Source organism: Choloepus didactylus, chromosome X, assembly GCF_015220235.1.
Source record: "Choloepus didactylus isolate mChoDid1 chromosome X, mChoDid1.pri, whole genome shotgun sequence".
NCBI lineage: Eukaryota > Metazoa > Chordata > Mammalia > Pilosa > Megalonychidae > Choloepus > Choloepus didactylus.
Window position 1 is genome coordinate 191,503,598 of NC_051334.1, and position 18,721 is coordinate 191,522,318.

The window sequence follows — 18,721 nt, forward strand, 5'->3', positions numbered from 1 at the left end:
TGAACTAAAATACCAAAAATATAATCAAAAGGCTGACAATCAACTAGGAAGAAGAGTTGTGACATAAATCATAAGGAGTTGACTATGGCAATATATAACACAGACTGCTTACAAATCAAATAAGAAAAGAATCCTCCCCAAACACCCAAGAGACAAAGGACACAGTCACTTAACAAAAGAAATACAAATGGACAGTAAATACACATCTTTTTTTTTTTTTGCAAAAGGCCAACCAGATCAGTAACCAGGGAACTACAAACTAAAATACACCAATTTTCCCCCTCCTGATTGCTGGTGGGAGCGTAAATTAGCCTTTCCAGAGGATAATCCGGTCATATGTATCAAAAGCCTTAATGGGCCATGGAGACAGTTTATTTTAAATCCATCCCTTCCTTCCAAAATGCATTCCAAAATCTCCCTCTAATTATACAGCTTTCTCCTTGATACTTAAATCTATTTTAGGTTAAGGATGTATTTGTTTTGGCTATGCAACTGTCTTATAATCATAAGTAAAAGATAATGCCAATATTTAGAAGGGGTAGCGGCCTGCTCAGGGGGCCCCAACCTTCCAACATCTTCGGAAAGCATTTTTGAGGGTGTTGTCTAGTTCTTTAAATCTAATGTCTGGCATTCGGTCTAAATCTTTTCTGTAACAAGGTGGGATGATAAATAAAACCATATGTATAAATGGTTTTATAGTACATGAATGAATAATGAAAGTAATAACTTCATAAACCCAAAACGAATGCCTAATATTCAAGTGTGGAAAGAGAAACACAGAGAAAGAGATAAAGTCACATCTGAAAACTCAACTTACCCTTTTAATAGACTCATTCTCCAAGGAGTGTGAATTATATTTAGGAGCTGGTGCAGACGCCATATTGGAAGGTCTAAGAAGAAAGACAACATTCAGTATCAATTGAATTTGTACACAATTTTGAATGTACGTGACATCTGAGATTTGAATATTAGAACTGGGAACAAATGGCACTGCCTTACAGTTTGTACTAGGCCCTAGTGGGAATGAGACACGGGAAGGACTACCCAGAGCACAAGATGGGACATGAAAGAACTCTAATAAAGGGACAGAAATTATGGAAGAACAGAAAAGTGGAAATAAATTCACATGGGGCCTCATTGGAAGATGCCACACACACTGGAGGAATTTTTATTCATAGTGTTCAAACTGTCATCTAAAAACCCAAATATCTATTAGTTGGGCAACAGGTCTCACATCCCCACACTCCGTAATTTTTAAAGATGATTTACTGAGGCAGCCAAGCAGAATAAAGTGGTGGGCAATGTAACCCACACTTTTTCCTCCTTTATAAACTTAAGGCAGTTTAAAGTGGCGTGGATTGGATTTAAATCAAATTATTAAGATTTGATTTAATCAGTACTTTCTAGGGGAAGTATACACTTCATTTAAATAATGCATATTCATCACAAGTCAGAGATAAATGAAAGCATCATATTCAGAACATACACAATACCGTTTTAACGAATGAACTTATTTAGACTTGTGAAGATTACAGCAACTGAAAATGAAGTGACACCTTGAAAAGTAAACCACATCCGCTCCAAAAAGGGGACTGGGTATTTCTGGGATTTTTTTGCCAGGCTCCATCGAAAGGGCAACCACTCAGTAACAAAATCCAGCACAGAGAATATTAACACATCTTGCACAAAACCTAGTGATTCCATAGCTGTGCAGGGCCAGTCACTGCACCTTCGGAAAGACGTGAGAGAGCTGCAGAAGGGGCAGGCCACCACCAGGATGGAGAGGTACAGCCCAGTGATGGCCAGGTAAGGCCACCCTATGGCGATTCAGCCCTTTGGGTCATGGCTGAATCCCGGCCCACACCTCAGATGTGGATCCGGGCACCCGGTCGCACTCCGTAACTCTTTGGTCAATGAATGACTGGTTATTTGCAAAAGAGACAATATCGTGAAACACAAGAGCAGGGTGCAAGTGCTTATTTGTTCACCAAATCTCAGAACACTGGAACTAGGCAACAACCACTGAACAATTTAGGGTGAAATAAAAGATTTCTTTATAGAAAGGGATACTCGACTTGAAGAACCTGAAGGTACTAGAGGGTAGCACAACAACCTAAAATTACTCTTTCAATAAAAAGTTATTTCTAATGAATGATAATTTCAAAATGAATTAAATTAAGACAAAACAGTACAATATGCTTTGAAAAATCTATTTAACCTCAAGTTCACGTCCAAGCAAAATAATCCATTATTCTCAGAGACAGCAGAATGGATGAGCTGGACTAGAGAGAGCAAGTCCGACGTTTTTGCCGTGAAATTATTTTATTAACTAAGCAATGTTGGGGGGGGGAGGTTTCTTCAGTGACAGATACAAAATTACCTTTTAGGAACCAGATACTTTAATTTTTGAAACATTTTGAATAATATAAGTCACCATTTTAAAACAAAGGTTAAATTATTACTGTCAAGTCAATAGAAGAAATTTAAAATGCTGAGTTATACAACTCAGTGTTCACCTTCCTGTTCCTGTTTATCCATAAATCAGAAAAAGTTGAGTCTTTCTGGTTTGTTGTTGTTGCATTAGAATTTTTCTATTTAAAATGAACCAAATATAAGGGAAGAAAGCCCTCTATTTTCCCCTCATTTTTAACTGCTTTATTGAGAAATCATTCACATGTCATAAAATTCACCCTTTTCAACCCTGAAATTTACAGAAGCTGGCAAGTGCCATGCTAGAGAGCCCAGATGTTGGATGGAGCTCAACTAGATTCAAATCTTGACTCCGCAACTCACCAGTGATTTGAACTTGGGCAACTTACTGAATTTCTCTGGATTTCGGTGGCTATTATCCCTATTTGACAGATGAGGCAATACCCACTGCGGTGTTGCTGGGCAAAGGAAATGAATTAATATGTATGAAGTGCTTCGAACGTGCCTGGTATATTTGTTAGCAAGTTATTAGCATTGTTTTCTTTTAATATGAAAGGATAATTATTGAATGTCGACTCCATGGCTAGTTCTTCCACAAATTAGTCCTGACCCTAGAAATGTGCTATGGGGATAGCGTGTGGCTTGTGGTGACCCACATGATCAGGTTTTTCTTTAAAGAGACGTGAACATAATGTCTCAAATAGGACAATGGGAAGCGGACTGGTGAGCGCCGGCCCTGGGCTGTCTCTCACATACTGAGCTGGGAAAGTTCACCCATTTCTTCATCTGTAAAATGGACCAGGTTGGACTAAATGCAGTAGAATAGTAATTAGAAGTTATGCTTATTGGAAGTTTACAAAAATCAGCTACCCTTTTGGCTACAGAGTATTTTGCCCTAAACCCCTAAGCAATCAAGTTTTGACCCTTTTTATTTAAAAAAACATTGAATTCTGGTCACCTTGGCTTTAAACAAAAATTGAAACTTGGTTCCTTTTATCTATGCTAATTACAACAATCTAACCAATGGCAGATTTCTATAATTTTTGATCTATTAAAAAAAAACCTTCGTGATGATTTAAGCACAATCCTCTTCTATTAGAGAGGAGATGAGGGCCTAGAGAAGGTGTGTGACAAGGCCTTGGGGTGAGCTGGTGGCAGGGCCAGCTCTAGTCTACTCTCCTGAAGCAATCTCTATTTTGAAAGAAACCAGGATTGATTTGACTGGCCCCAATCTCAGTAGAGAAGGCATTTCAGACTAAGAAACATAGTTAAGAGAATTCCACTCACCTAGCCAATCAACCTGTGGGGTCACTAAGCCCCTCCAAATAAAGCTACATAAAAGTGGCATTATTGAATAAACCAGATTTTTAAGTCATAATATGGCTTTAATTGTGTCACTCTTTATATTCAAAACACCTAACCTCAATGAACCCCCCCATCACACACACACACACACACACACACACACACACACACACACCATATCAAACAAGCAAATTTTAAAAAATACATCAGTATAACAAACCCTGAGCTAATCAGGATGTTCATGGCACTGCAGAGTTAACCTACGCTGCTCTGAAACAATTTAAACTGAAGAGAACTTCAGCATTAATATCCTATGCTATAGAATTTTCCCATGAAACAGACGTTTCAAATTAAGGCACAAAGCCTCTTCCACTACACTATTTTTCCAGACCAAGAAACTGTTTTTCCCTCTCTGTGGACTATGAGAACTAGGATTCCACAAAACACCTGGAGCATAATTATAAGCATAATTATGAACACTTATGAGCAAATGTCGGCCATGTTTACCCTTATAAAAAAAATCTAAAAGCAGCAGAATTAGAAAATAATTTTTATCTCTTCCTCACAGGGCCTTTACAAGCAAAACCTATTCCCCACAGTCACCTGATTTGAGATCAATGACTCTCCATCAGTCTTTTCTCCTGCACTTGCTTGTGTTCACAGAGTGACGAAAAGTATGCAGGCCTTCTCTTGATTTTACTTTATGTGATTTATTACTTTAGGTTGACATTTAAATTAAATCCAAGGATGCTCCTTCTCTGGGGGCTCCCTTGGTGGCTGTGGAAACCTACCCAGGCTTAACACTTGCTTTCTAAAGTCTGCCAGCCAGTAAGGAGTTCTGAACAAGCAGCCTCTGGGTCCAGAATTCCAGGTTCCTTCCACGGGAGCTCTCCATACTTGGAAGTCTGTCTCAGAAAACAAACTCCCTTTTTATAAAACAAATTTCTGTAAAGCCCCTTTTGTATCCTAAAATCAAAATCATAGATGTTATCAACTAAACATAATAGCAAAAAAAAAAAAATCAATGTAATGCCTTAACTCTGGTATAAAGGAGAAATAAAAGGACAGTGATTTATAATAAAATAATGTATTTGTCAATACATTCCATTAAAGACACCCTCCCACATTTCCAGTTTGGCCGCTAAGAGGAACGTCACCCCCAATGAGAACCACTCAGAGAGAGCTGGATTTTGTATGCCTTGAGTGCCAGTAAATCCAGGATCTACTGGGTTAACTTATTCTGACTTTTCAGTAGAAAAGATGCCTTGAGATGACCTCAACCGAACTACCCTCTGGACAAAAAAAAAAAAAAAAAAAAAGGCATTGCTACCTCCACCCCCTCGCCCCCTGCCATTTTGAGATCAGGTACACTCTCAATTTAATGTCTACATTTTCTTACTTGAGAGGGTGGGGGGTCAACCCACACGAAAACGAGCTGATCCATAAGCTAGGAGTTCATTTCATTTTACACATTTTCCTTTGAACAAGGGTCAGCCTACCTTTTCTGTAAAGGGCCAGATAGTGAAGAGTTTAGGTTTTCTGGGCATCTGCTCAGCTCTGCTGCTGTAGCACTAAAGCAGCCAAAGACAACGTATAAATGAGTGGGCGTGGCTGTGTCCTAACAAAACTTTATTTACAAAAACAGGCTGTGGGCCATCCTGTGCTTCAAATATTAAAATATTTTTTTTTTCCAAATGAATTTCCTTCAATCAAAGCAAATAGCAATCATGTCCTCTTAAGCTCAAAAACAAGCTATCAACCCCACCATTCACAGCTTACACCTTGTCAAAATGCCTCTATGGCCAGCTGCAAATGTGTGATACAGTTGAAAAAAGGAAGGGATTCTGTATTCAGACCGATCTGGTTTCAAATCCCAATTCTGTCACTTAATAATAGTAGTCGTGCAACCCTGGGCAAACTTCACTTCCATTGGTGGTAAAATGGGCAGATACCACCTACCCTTCACAGGGCATGAGGAAACAGACAAAATACCAGTTCCTTTCCTTCTACCTCAGACACTTGGTAAACTTGTAAACAATTCTTGAACCTGGCTGCTGATATACTTGGTTGGATTTTCCATAAAATACACAATGTGTCTGTCTAACCGTTCTACATGCACATGTTCTTAGAAGATCAATCTAATCTTGGCAAGACTCTGACAAGCCTTTAAAGCAATTTACCTTCAAAGTAAGCTGTTTATCGTCCAAACAGATGCATATACATTAGAGCTTCTCAATTTGTCTTGGCCACTTCAAATCTCAGGGTAAAAAAAAGTTCTTTGATTTGAGGATTCTTCTTTGGAAATTATAAAATGTTAAATACTATTTCATTTAGAAACTTACTTTTTATGTCATGTTGATATATATAATTCATTTTAAAGATAATACACCTTTTTGTACTTCTTTAAATGGTTACAAAGACCTCTGGATAAAAACAATATAATTCAGACCCAGTGGGGAATGCATCTTGAGTCATTTTTCCCAGCAGCCAGGGAACGGATTTGGGCTGATCCATTCACTCTATTACTTGGTCCCCTCAAGACCAATGGCACATCTTCAAGACAGCTGATTGGCTTCAGTGGCATGAGCTGTGGTCATGGAACAGGATCATATACTACTTCAGAAAGGCTTTGTAAATTGACATTGGTATGGTACACGAACTACTAAAAAAATCAACTACTATCAATTTAATTTTTCTTTTCAATGTACAAAGTCCACCTAGCAACATTACGTACATTTAAACAGATCATTAAATTCACCAATGGATTTTTTAACAGTTAAATACCTGCTAGTAAACAAAGTTTTAAAATAGGAACCAGATCAAGTTCCCATCCACCTGTCAATTCCCCAACTAATGAACCCAGCTGATCTCCTCCATGACCAAACTGCATTTTGTTGAACTATCTTACCCTGTGAGAACTTTTACCAAAGAGTACACTTTAATTTTATAACTGAAACATACCTTCTCAAACAGAAACTGAAAATAGTAATTGCTGAAGATCAGAACACAAACATGTAAACAGTCATAAGCTATACGAGTAACGAAGGTGCCAGTTCAAAACATCTCGCACTTTCCAAGAACCCTCTGAATTCTGGACTAAGAGACTCCAAAGAAAACCGCAGGGATTGGGCGTGACTGACAAAGAAGTCTTTAACGGGCATGAGTTGTGGAGGGGGAGGGACATGGATGTGCACAGTCTCTAGTAAAACAGGAGAAAAGGCTGGAAATGGGATGGCCTGCCATTTGACCCAATTCCTCCACGTATTTTCACCCAGAGGTCAAAGAGATTTGTTGTCACCGAGTCCTGACTTACCTACTTCAAGACACATCTACCTCCCCCTCCATGCACATGCATGAGTGAGTGTGTACCCACACACACTGCACTTCCTCTGTGCAGATTTCTAATATTTCATTTCTCACGCCCTATTGCATTTATCCATCGACACTTTGTGTCTGTTAGATTTGAGCTTCCTAAAGGCAAAAGCTAAACTTAGTGTTGTGGCACCAACAGCGAGCAGTTTGGGCACTCAATGTTCATGAATAAATGAATACAGCATTATCCTCAGAAACTTTCACAGCTTTGGAGAAAGTAGCCTTCGGCCATTAAAGGTACTCCAACTTCCCTAACTAGGACTAATTTTTGTGTTTCTAATTCCCTTGCTGATCTTCATACATTTTCCCATAAGTGTGTATCCCGAAATAGTAAATTGCTTAGGTTTGTGTGTTTTATAAATGGAATCGTTATACATTCCTCTCCCTGGCTTGTTTCACTCAGCATTGTTGTGAGAGGCCAAAATGTAGATGCATGGAGTTGTGGTCCGCTCATTTTTGCTGCTGCATAGTAGTCCTTTGTTCCACACTTTGTTTTCCCACTCTCCTCTCAGCAGTCATTTGAACCATTTCCAGGTTTCGCCATGACAGACAATGCTGCTATGAACGCTGCTGGAAATGTCTCCCAGCACAAATGGGCAAGAATGGCAATGGTATTTTTCTGTCAGATTTTCCCATACTTTTTTCTGATCTAGCAGCAAATATATTTCTAAAAATCAAACTATATGGAGAAGACAAATAGGGATGAAAATAAAGGTAAATCAATCATTTGAAATGAAATAAAATCTCAGGCTTCTCAACACTCTGATTCAAGCAGCAAGGGAAAAAAAATGGCAAAATAAAGAGATGGGCAGGAAGGAAACGAGGCTATAGAAATTAAAACAATCTTCAAAATGGTCATCTCAGCATTTGGTTATGTTAAGAACAATTTTTTGCAGCTCTGAAATATTAATATGTCTTAATAGAAGCAATGACAAAATAACACCAGGCCAATCATTTCTGAGACATTCCTTACTCAGCATATATGATTATTCATTATGTTTCCAAAGAGCTCAAAATAAGCCAATAAATATATACTGGAAACTGCTATGCAACCACTGCAGTCCATGGTGGGAAATTCCAGAAATCTGAGGTAGGTCATCAAGGGGCTAGCAACTGAGTTGGGGAGCTATTTGACTTTTCTTATGTTTATTTAAGAAAATAAATAAACGTAAGAATATTTAAGAAAATAAAACAAATAAACATATGAAAAGTGAAATAGCTATAAAGACAAGGAAGAGAAGGATTAAATAGCAATAAAGACAATAACATAGGTGATACTATATGGTTAAAGCAAAACAGAACATCCGCTCATGGACAGTGATCACAGCCTTCATTTACCAATCATTCACTACAGGAGGGTTTGTTCTTAGTACAGATTAACTCATTTACTCCTCACAACAATCTTAAAAGGCAACTACTATTACTGTCTCCATATGACAACTGATAAACCTGAGGAACAGAAAGGTTAAACAACTTGTTCACTAATGGCTTTCAAAGTTAGAACCCAAACCCAGTCCCTCTGGCCCTCTTAACCACTAACAGATGTCTGCCACTCTAATTCTCTAACAGACAATCAAATAAATATAAGGACATCATGCCTCCTGCTTGCACAGTTGAATTTTAAAAAGGTTTTTCTGGAACGAACTCACTTTTATGAAATAAAATCTGATGTTCATAAAAAAGTACCTTAGCATTCATTTTAAAGGAGAGTAAACAAAGAGTGATTTTTTTTCCACCTTCATGTCTGTGAGGCACTGAAACAGTACAGCCCCTCCTTATTTGTCCACTGCCATATTATTTTGTATCACAGCAGAGTCTTTCAAAACTATGTCTAGAGGGAAACGTTTTATTACTAGTGGACCAAAACTGAATGAATATCCCCTGAAGTGCGACTATAATGTAAAGGGGCATTTGTTAAAAAACCGACTAGAGCTTCTGTAACCAAATGAGCAGTCCCCTCAGCTGATCTGCACTTATCCCAGCAGTGCTGTCACCATGCAAGTAGTTTTAGAAGTCTTCTTTGGAAACTGCCTTATCAGACCTCGATTTTTAAAACCAAAGGCAATACTCCCCACAAGTGCTCACTATCTATATTTAACAGCCATGCCTCAAAATGACTTTGGCCTAGAGCTAAATGTAAATCCTCACTCAAAGATTTGACAGCATTGAGGATATTTTTTTAAATGTGCCACAGTTTCTAAAGGCAATTCCAGAGAAGAGTTCCACAAATGCAGTGAGTAAGTTTGATTTGGAGCTTCCTGGCCTCTTCCACATGGACTAAAAGCAAAAAGAAGCCAGTGAGAGGCTTGGGAAGGTGGCCAAGTGGCCCTTAATTTTTTAAAAATGCTGGGCTTGATACATCTTAATTAGTCCCAATTTACAAAACCAGGTTCACCTTGAAGATTAGCAAAGCTTGGCAGTAGGACTAGTAGCCTGCCTAACAGGCAGTTTGCCATGGTAGTTACAGAAGGGGTGTCCAAAGGGAATCCCCAAAGACTGGCTTAATTAGAAGTCTGGAGATTCAGGAAGCAAAAAAGACTTGCAGTGACCCAGACAGCACGGACAATGATATCTTCTTACTTGGAACAGTCACCTAATCCCCCAGCCACCAATATAACTAATGCCAAACCTCCCACCCAAACATGGATGCAAAACTCCTGGAGACAATAGGACCAAGCAAATGTGGCAGTGTGTAAGAAAGATCACGCTCGAGTTGGGTTCATCCAAGCAATACAAATTTGGTTAAGACTACAAAGTTATACTAGAAAAATCCCTTAAAATAGCCCTTCACATCACATGACAGGCTGAAGGCAGGGGGAAAAAGCAGCTATCTCCAGAAAGCCAGAAAAGGGGTTTGATAAAATTCAACATCCATTTGTGACCTGAAAAAGGTGCCCAGAGTATGTCTATACAAGACCTAAAGTCAACATAATACTTACCATGACATTGAAAACGTCACGCCTTCTAAAGTACAGATCCTGGGCCCCACCCCAGACCTAATGAATCAGAAACTCGAGGCACAGTGCCAGGGAACTTGTGGTTTAAAAGGCCCTCGGGTAATTCAGAGGCCGATGGTTCAGAAATCAACTGTCTAGCCTGGCTCCTCAACGGGTGGTCCCCAGATCAGGACGTTGGCATCACCTGGGAGCTGGTTGGAAAGGAAGAATCAACCAAAAGTCCAGGTGATTTACAGCACGTGAAAGGTAGAGAAGTGCTGCCTACAGCAGCAGCTCGCAACTGGCTGCAGGGCCGAGTCACCAGGGCACTTTCCAAAAATACAGATGTCTGAGTCTTGCCCTACATCCTTAAACCTGCATCTCTGTGGGTGGGGTCCGAGCAGCAGGGAATTGAAACTCCCAGGGGATTCTAATGAGCAACCAGCGTGGAAACCCACTGGCCTGTGGTATTTCCATGACAAGAAAGGCCCTACTGAGCTGGAGAAGGAAGAGGCTCTCCTCCAGGGCTTTGAAGTTCCCCTCAAGAAAGCACCCTGAAGTTCACACATATACCAATGGTGCCTTCCTAATACAGCTCACAAAACTGACACCGAGTGAAGACCCGGCAGTCCCGAGGGCTGCGTGGCAGCTGTACAGATATTACTGACTGAGGATGCCAACCCAGCAGGCAGACCCGCCTGGGGCTGGACCCTGGCACTGCCGCTTCCTGTTTCAACTTCACCCCAACTTCGCGGAAAGTCAGTGGGGATGCTGACAGTACCTCAAAGGTAGGCTGTGAGGGTTAAAACGAGCTGGGTGCAAAAGCGCAGGACACAGGGCTTGGCACACAGTAACATTAATGTGAGTTATTACTGAGGCAGCCGCTGTGGGCACCGATAGCAAATGGCATCAAAGTGTCAATCAGCACAGCAGGGCCAAATGCACTTCGCAAAGCTGCACGGCCCAACACTGGTGACCGGCCACCCGGAGCTAGGGAGCACTTGAACTGGGATGGGCTGGAAATGTCAAATACACACCCACACACCGGATTTCCACAATGCAGTAAGGGAAAAAGGGGGGAATGCCTTGTTAATAATTGTTACGTTGATAATATCTCACTAATAATTATATTGATTATATGTTGAAATGCTAATATTTTGGAGAGGGTGGGCTAAATAAAATATATTCTTAAAATTAATGGCATCTGTTTCTTTACTTGTTTTTAAGAGACTTTACAGTATTTGCTTTTTTCAAATTTAATTTTATTGAGATTATCCAAAGATCCAAAGTGCACAGTTGCCCACGGTACCATCATATAACTGTGCATCCATCCACAATTATATTTTTTTTCAATTTTTAGAACATTTTCATTACTCCAGAAAAAAAATAAAGACAAAAAAAGAAAACTCAAATCCTCCCATACTCCTAACCACCCCCCCTCCATTACTGACTCATAGTATTGGTATAGAACATTTATTACTGTTGTGGAAGAATGTTAAAATACTACTAACTGTAGTATATAGTTTGCAATAGATATATATTTTTCCTATATGCCCCTCCATTATTAACTTCTAGTTAGAGTATCATACATTTGCTCTAGTTCATGAGAGAGATTTCTAATATTTGTACAGTTAATCACGGACATTGTCCACCACAAGATTCACCATTTTATAAATTCCCATCTTTTAACCTCCAACTTTCCTTCTGGTGACATACGTGACTCTAAGCTTCCCCTTTCCATCACATTCACACACCATTTAGCACTGTTAGTTATTCTCACATCTTGCTACCGACATGTCTGTTCATTTCCAAACATTTAAGTTCATCCTAGTTGAACATTCTGCTCATAATAAGCAACCGCTCCCCATTCTTTAGCCTCGTTCTATATCCTGGTAACTTATATTTCATGTCTATGAGTTTACATATTATAATTAGTTCATATCAGTGAGACCATGCAATATTTATCCTTATGTGTCTGACTTATTTCACTCAATGTAGTGCCCTGAAGGTTTCTTCATCAATCCATTTTCTTAAAAGATGGTTTTGTTCACCCACCATATTTTCCATTCTAAGTAAACAATTGATGGTTCCCTGTATAGTCACATATTTATGTATTCACCACCTTCACCGCTATCTATATAAGGACATCTCCATTTCTTCCACAAAGAAGGAGGAAGAGTCAAAGAAGGTAGAGAGACAAAAGAAGAAGAAAAAAAAAACATGACAGCTAAAAAGCAATAAAAGGAAAGACAGAGTTAACCTAAAGTAGAAAAAAAAGTCAGACAATAGCCCCAATGCCAAGAGTCCCATACCCCTCCCTATGTCCCCCTTTTAAAGGCATTTATCTTTGGTATGTTGCCTTTGTTACATTAAAGGAAGCATAATACAATGTTTCAGTTAGCTATAGTCTCTAGTTTGCATTGATTGTTGTTTCTCTACTTTTTAATGTGGTTGCTGGGAAATTTTAAATTACACATGTGGCTTGCATCGTATTTCTATTGAACAGTGCTGTTCCAAAGGATCAGGAAGCAAGGCTGGGACCTGCTTCTCTAGACCAGCCTTCCTGGACTGGAATTTACATGCCAATCACCTGGGGCGGGGCCTGAGAATCTGCATTTCTCACAAACTCCCAGGTGAGGCCGACAGCCTGAGGACCTTTGAGTAGTAAGGAAAAAAACGGTTTCATGACCTTAACATAATGCGAACCTCTGGAGAAATGATCAAATCATCTTAGAGTTCACAAAAGTGAAGGAAGGAAATGTTCAACAGGGTTAGCCACAGCCTCAACTTGAAAACATCAGTTCTGTCTCACAGCAAGGGGTCCCGAGAGGCAGCCCTCCCGGGGTCTCACTGAAATCCAGCACAAACTGGCCGGCGCTCAATGCTGTGCAGGTACAGTCCTTTTTTCAGTAGAACAGTTCGGGCCAATTCCAGGCCTGCTAGGATCAGTCCTGACAGCACAGTCCCCATTCTCATTCTCCTAAATCCCCACCTAAGTAATCTCAGCACCAGAGGGGAATTTAAAGCACCCCCATCTGATGCCAAGAATCTCCTTTTCACTCACCCCTGCCTCAATAGCTCCCATGACAGAGGAAAGCCAGATGCCCTGATGTAGCAGCCCTTTCCATTTTAAGAGGCTTAGGGACATAATGAGAGCTTCCTTCTCCCCAAAAGTCCAAGGACCTGATATCAATATAGAACAGTTATCATCTGCTAAAGAAAGGGCGTCTTTCTTGTTGTCAGGATTTGTAGGCAAGAGGACAAGAGCTGAATTACAAACAAGTTACTTTTATTTTTTACTTTCACTTATTCCCCTTCAACTTCCCTTCCCCCCTCCCACCTCCAACATACCGACAATAAAAGCGAAAACTAACCTAAATTCAATAGCCCCAAATTCAAGAAGCTGGGAAGAAAAGGGTAGGAAAGCAATGTGTGAGAACACTCTCTCCTGTCACTAGCTTCAAAGAACTTTCTTATTCACTTGCTAATTAACCATGGAAAGACAGGCTAAACATGAACTCCGTTTCATCTTGCAGACGGGGAGTATGATCTCTAGGCATACAACAGAATTTGTTAAAAAGGAACATATCCAAACAATCTAAGAACTCCCCCTTGCCCAGTTGAATTCAAGTCAAAGAATGTTTCCTAAATGTCCACTCGATGTATAGCACCGTGTTAGGTTTCACGTCTCCAGAAAAATGTGTCCAACCTCAGCCCTCTTTATTACAAGTTTGGAAGAGGAAAAAAAAGTAATATTGAAATGCAGGCCATTACCTATCAAAACAAAGAGTCAGGGAACAGCAACACTAAACCAATCATCAGTATGTGAAATTTCTAGGAGCTATTTATGGAGTCACTTCAAGACACTGAGAAACAAATTCAGGTGACAAGAAAAAGGCACTCAGGCACCCGTCCCATCCTGTTTGAAAAAATACTCTGTGGACCTAAGCTCCTAGATCTCTACTCCTCCCAACCCAGGCCCACAAGCATCCAAGCTAGTATGGACTGAGGAGCTGAGGTAAGGTCAGGTCTGGTTTGAAAAGAGAAAGACTTCCATTTTGAGACACTACAGAAGAAGGCAGGCAAAATTCCCTGAGGCAAGGATCACCGTGCTGTCCCTTAGGATTGCTGGTCATACAGTTCTCCCATTTTAGGAATAGATCACATGAAAACTGGTAGGGTGCACTGATGGCTTTGTGACCATTTGAGAGTGGCAATAAAAAGCTACATATCTCAATGCTGACAGAAGAGATGGAGGGAGGCAGAGGCTACACCTGCGGCTACAGGGGAGCCACAGGGGAGGTGGGACAAGAACAAGACGGGTGGCCATCCTTTTAGACCAGTTCCCCAGATTGCGGTGGCTTATGTGACACATTCAAGCAACAACAAGAATGCCACCAGTTTATTGAGGGCTCTGAGGCACAGGATATTATTTGATTTGCTGAAGAACGCGGGGAGCTTGGCAGGGCAGGTTTCCTTAGCTCTGCCTTGCAAATGGAAGAGCTGCCAGCAGTGAGGTAAAAATGACTTGTCCAGTGTCACAGTTAACAAGAGGGAGAACTGGGACTTGATCTGGGCTTCTACCACCGCACACAGACTAAAGGCTCCTTTACCACTTGCTCCTCTGGTAGAAAAAGAAAGCACTAGTGCCAGATGCCAATTCTCTAGAGATGCCTGAGACATTCTTAAAAAGAAAAGGACAAGACTCTCAGGTATTCATTGTGGAAAAAACACATGACAGATGTTTCAAATGAAAAACCACCCTCCAACTACAGGATGGCAGCTGGATCTAACTCCAACTGGGTCTCCTGGTACACTCTCACTTTCCAAGCAGAGGAACTAGAAGGCCTCTCTTTGTTCTGTTATTGTTTGCAGCAACCAACAGAATCTGGCCTCAAGGAATTTCTGATCCCAAACAGTAAAGGAAATTTACCACTGCAAGAACTGAGCACATGGCTACCATCATCACCTGAAACCAAAAGCTTCTGGCGACAATGAAATACGGAGAAATGTACAGAAAATTAAGCTAACGGGATTTCCAAAAGTTTACTGGGGCATGGCTAGGATATATATATATTTTATTTTAAAGGAAAGAAGAGTTCCATGTTAGTTCAAGTCAATAACAGTTAACTTCGCTTGAGTGTCTCCCACATACAAGACACTGTTCTAAGCACTTAACGTGGATTACTATTCACTCACTCCTCCCAACAACCTTATAAGGGAGACATTATTATATGCATTTACAGATAAGGAAACCGAGGCACAGAGTTAAGTAACTCACACAAGGTCACACAGGTAATACTAGAGCCAGGATTCAAATTCAATTTGTTTAAGCCAACTGGTTTGTGGTATTTGTCATAGCAGCCCTGGCAAACTGAGACACACAATCAACACCTTGTAGGCAAATGACAGCCCCCATTTCCCTTCCCCCATCTGCTAAGAAGGAATAACGAATTAAACTAGAGAATAAAGCAAGCAGAACTTCAAAGACATCAGAAACAGGGAAGGGAAATAACTAAACAATGAAAACAACCTTTTATTCTGTTATAAAATCTAATAAACTTTAGAAATAACTAGAAATCCTAGCCTCTAAAATCTTTGGCCATCTGTTTAAAATGTTACCTATGAAAGCCTTGAAGAGGCTCCACTTTTCTCCATATGCTGGGCCCTCAGTAAGAGAAGAGCCATGTGTTTTTCAGTGGTTTTTAAAGTAACTGCATTTTGCTAATCCTTCTTCCATTTTGGACCCAAGAATATTACAGTAGCTTTTTAAGTTTCATCATTTTGCAGAACCTGTTAAAAAAATTTTTAAAAAATTGCTTTGAAGCCTTTAAACATCCAGAATGAGAACCAGGAAAGTACTAGACAGATGGACTTTGATAATGCCATTTTATTAGCACTCTTGTTCTCAAGAAGTTGAGTGCTTCTTTACTCTAGGGCTGATTACAAAATGAACTAGTTTCTTTACAAACCACACAACACAAAGCGCAACCATTATTTCAGATAACAGGTTCACAGTGCAAGCCAGTACACAAGAGAGAATCCAGCAGACACTGGCATGAAATCAACAGCCAACGCTGACCTCCGCAGAGCCCTCTGCAGCTAGAGTGAGCTAAGTAACTATGCAGGCAGTGAAGGATTTGAAGACTACCTCCCTCGGTGTTTGAAAGTACTCACCGTTGCATGGAAGAGCAAAGTCCACCCCACTGCCAGTAAAAAATGTGGCTGTGATGAACTGATCAAACCAGAGGCAATCATTTCAGACATGATGATACCATAGAGTCTCTTGGATTCAGAGAGACACTTTTGGACTTGATTATTTGTTTTAAAGGAGCAGCAGCAGACAGTCCAAAACTAGTAATCCAAAGTAATGCCCCAGTCACTCTGGATCATGCCACCTTGTTTAATTGTCATCCTAGCATTTTGGAGCTAGGATTTTTTTTATAGCACCATTTTTCTTCATAGCACTCATCTCTGCTTAAAATGCATCACTGTTTGTTTACTGTCTGCCTCCCAACACATAAGCTTCAGAAGGCAGGGCCCCTGTCAGTGGTGCTTAGAACACTGCAGAGCACACAGTGGGCACTCCATGTTTAACGAAGGATGAAACCACAGACAATTTGATAAATGAGCTAGAACTTGCAGGTAAGGAGACCAATCGTTTAATAACCATACTAGGATCTCGAAGCCCCAGTGAATGTTAGCCACCTTGGACCACCTCAGGAGGCCACCATACACTGGTGCTGCAGGTGGCATCACTGCTTGGAATCTTGTAAGGGTACATTTGATTTTGTGAAGCAGCCAAAATTCATTCAGAGTCAAATCTGATGAATAAGTGATCACACCCAACATATATGTCAGATGAAAGCAAAACATAACAGTAGCAAGCCTGACTTTCTTATTTAGCTGGTAAACTGGTTTTGACGGATATCCAAAATGTTTTGAGCTATTAAAGCAAGTTTCCTGCTCTAGGTCTAAAGATTCTAAGACGGATACTTTGCAAGGGGCAAAACTGAGCTGTAGTTCAAAAGAACCCTGACTAAACAGACAGCAAGATGTCCCCGGACACCTGACTTGTGATAATTAGCTTTGCCCGGAAACCTGGGTCACATTAGTTACCTTCTCTGGGCCTCAGTTTCCCCCTCCGGGAACAAAAATGAACTAGATGAACACCAAGGTCCCGGTCCGTTCAAATAGGCGATGACTATTCTCGTTTAGAAAGCAGTCACAGCCCTCTTCGCCTCATTTCTTGTGCGCGTTCTTTAAAGCCCACGATATAATTTTGCAGCAGGTTTGCCTCACATTTTCTCAGGCAAATACTAAAATTCGTTTTCACTTCCTGAGCTCGGCCAAAGACAGTTAAGGGAGGCCACCCAGCAAAGGCCGCTGGCCCGTGCCCTTGCATACTTCCGACTGCGTATCAGGGGACTCGCCGTTCCCTCTCAGCCCTTCCCTGGGCTGTTTCAAAAAACGCAGATAAACCTCCCAAGCGTGACACAGAAGCACGGCCCGGGGAGACGGCGAGGCTCCGCACGGTCTGCGGGGATGCGGCGGGAGGGCCGGGGCGAGAACCGGCGGCCGCGCAGGGCGGGACGGCAGGGCGGTCACTGGCCCGCTCGCGGCCCGGGGACGGGGAAGCGAAGTCCGGGCGGCAGCGGCGCCTCCCCTGCCCCCCCTCCCACCGGCCCGCGGGCACCAATCCCCGGACCTACCGACCTTCGTCCGCCGCCGGCCCGGGACCCTGGTGGGGGCGGCCCGGAGAAGCCGGAGGCACCTGCCCGCGGCGCTCCGGCCCCAGCCCTGCCGGGCGGCGACACCAAAAACACTCGGACCAGCCCCCACCCCAACCCGGGGCGCCGCCGGCCCGGGGAGCCCCAACTTCCTCCTCCTGCCCCCCCCCCACGCCATCCCACCCCACCCCGGGTCCCCGCAGCGCCCGGCTCGGAGCTAGGAGGGCCGCGAGCGCTCACCCACCTCGGGCTCTGGGCGCCACCGCGGTTGCCAGGCTGCTGGGCTCCCGGGCCTGGCTCCGCCCCCTTCCCGACCCGCCCCCGCGGCCGCCCCGCCCCCAGACACCGCCCGCGGCCCTCCTCCGCGCGCCAGTTGGAGGGGCGGCATCCCGTGACGGAGGCGGGGCCGACTCAGCCTGGGAAGCAGCCCCAGGGGGCGGGACTCTTCGCCCTGAGCCTGCGCGGCCTCCTTTCCTGACTAGCTGGGTAGAGCGCTCCGGAGGCTGCTGGGAAACCCGCTTTGGAGGGTCCGAGGCGCGGAGGCTCCTGGGAGTTGTAGTTCATGCTATGGTGCGGGCAATGGGCGGGGCCAAGAATCTAGGGACCAGCCTTGTAAGGGAAGTTGGCGGCGGCGGCAGCACGGAGCAGTGGCCGCTGGGAAGAGTAGTACTTGAACCCTTGGCTCGGTCTCACCGTCTTTTTCCAATAAATGGGACGTTCACAAGGAAGAAAGGTTCTCTAGACAAAATTTTAGCGGATGTCACCAAATTGGGCTATTATTGGGCACATAGGGTTGGCGTGAAGTTGTGACATGAAAAAGGGGAAAAGAGAAACTTCCCTGAGTCTGGGGCAGGATATCTGCAATTCACAAATCCATCTGACAGCTAGGGTGACCCTCAAGCTCTGCCAGCACCTTTCCAAGAACTCGATTGAGACTCAGTGAAAGGA

At 42.4% G+C, this 18,721-nt stretch overlaps 1 protein-coding gene across 6 annotated transcripts in view; it reads right to left on the reverse strand.

Moving 5' to 3' along the window:
- MTM1 (myotubularin 1) overlaps positions 1-18,064 on the reverse strand; it is a 141,141-nt gene extending 123,077 nt beyond the window's left edge. For 2 of the 6 annotated variants that reach the window (XM_037821233.1, XM_037821227.1), the window contains exons 1-2: positions 18,018-18,064; positions 818-890 (exon numbers count right to left, since the gene is read on the reverse strand). In XM_037821233.1, coding sequence (XP_037677161.1) covers positions 818-880 — 63 coding nt within the window. In that variant the 5' untranslated portion in view covers positions 881-890; positions 18,018-18,064. Of the gene's footprint in view, positions 1-817; positions 891-4,338; positions 4,450-4,526; positions 4,641-5,234; positions 5,327-17,755; positions 17,869-18,017 lie in introns of those variants that run through there. The other 4 variants (XM_037821229.1, XM_037821230.1, XM_037821232.1 and 1 more) reach the window with 4 other exon arrangements.
- Between the last annotated feature and the right edge of the window lie 657 nt (positions 18,065-18,721).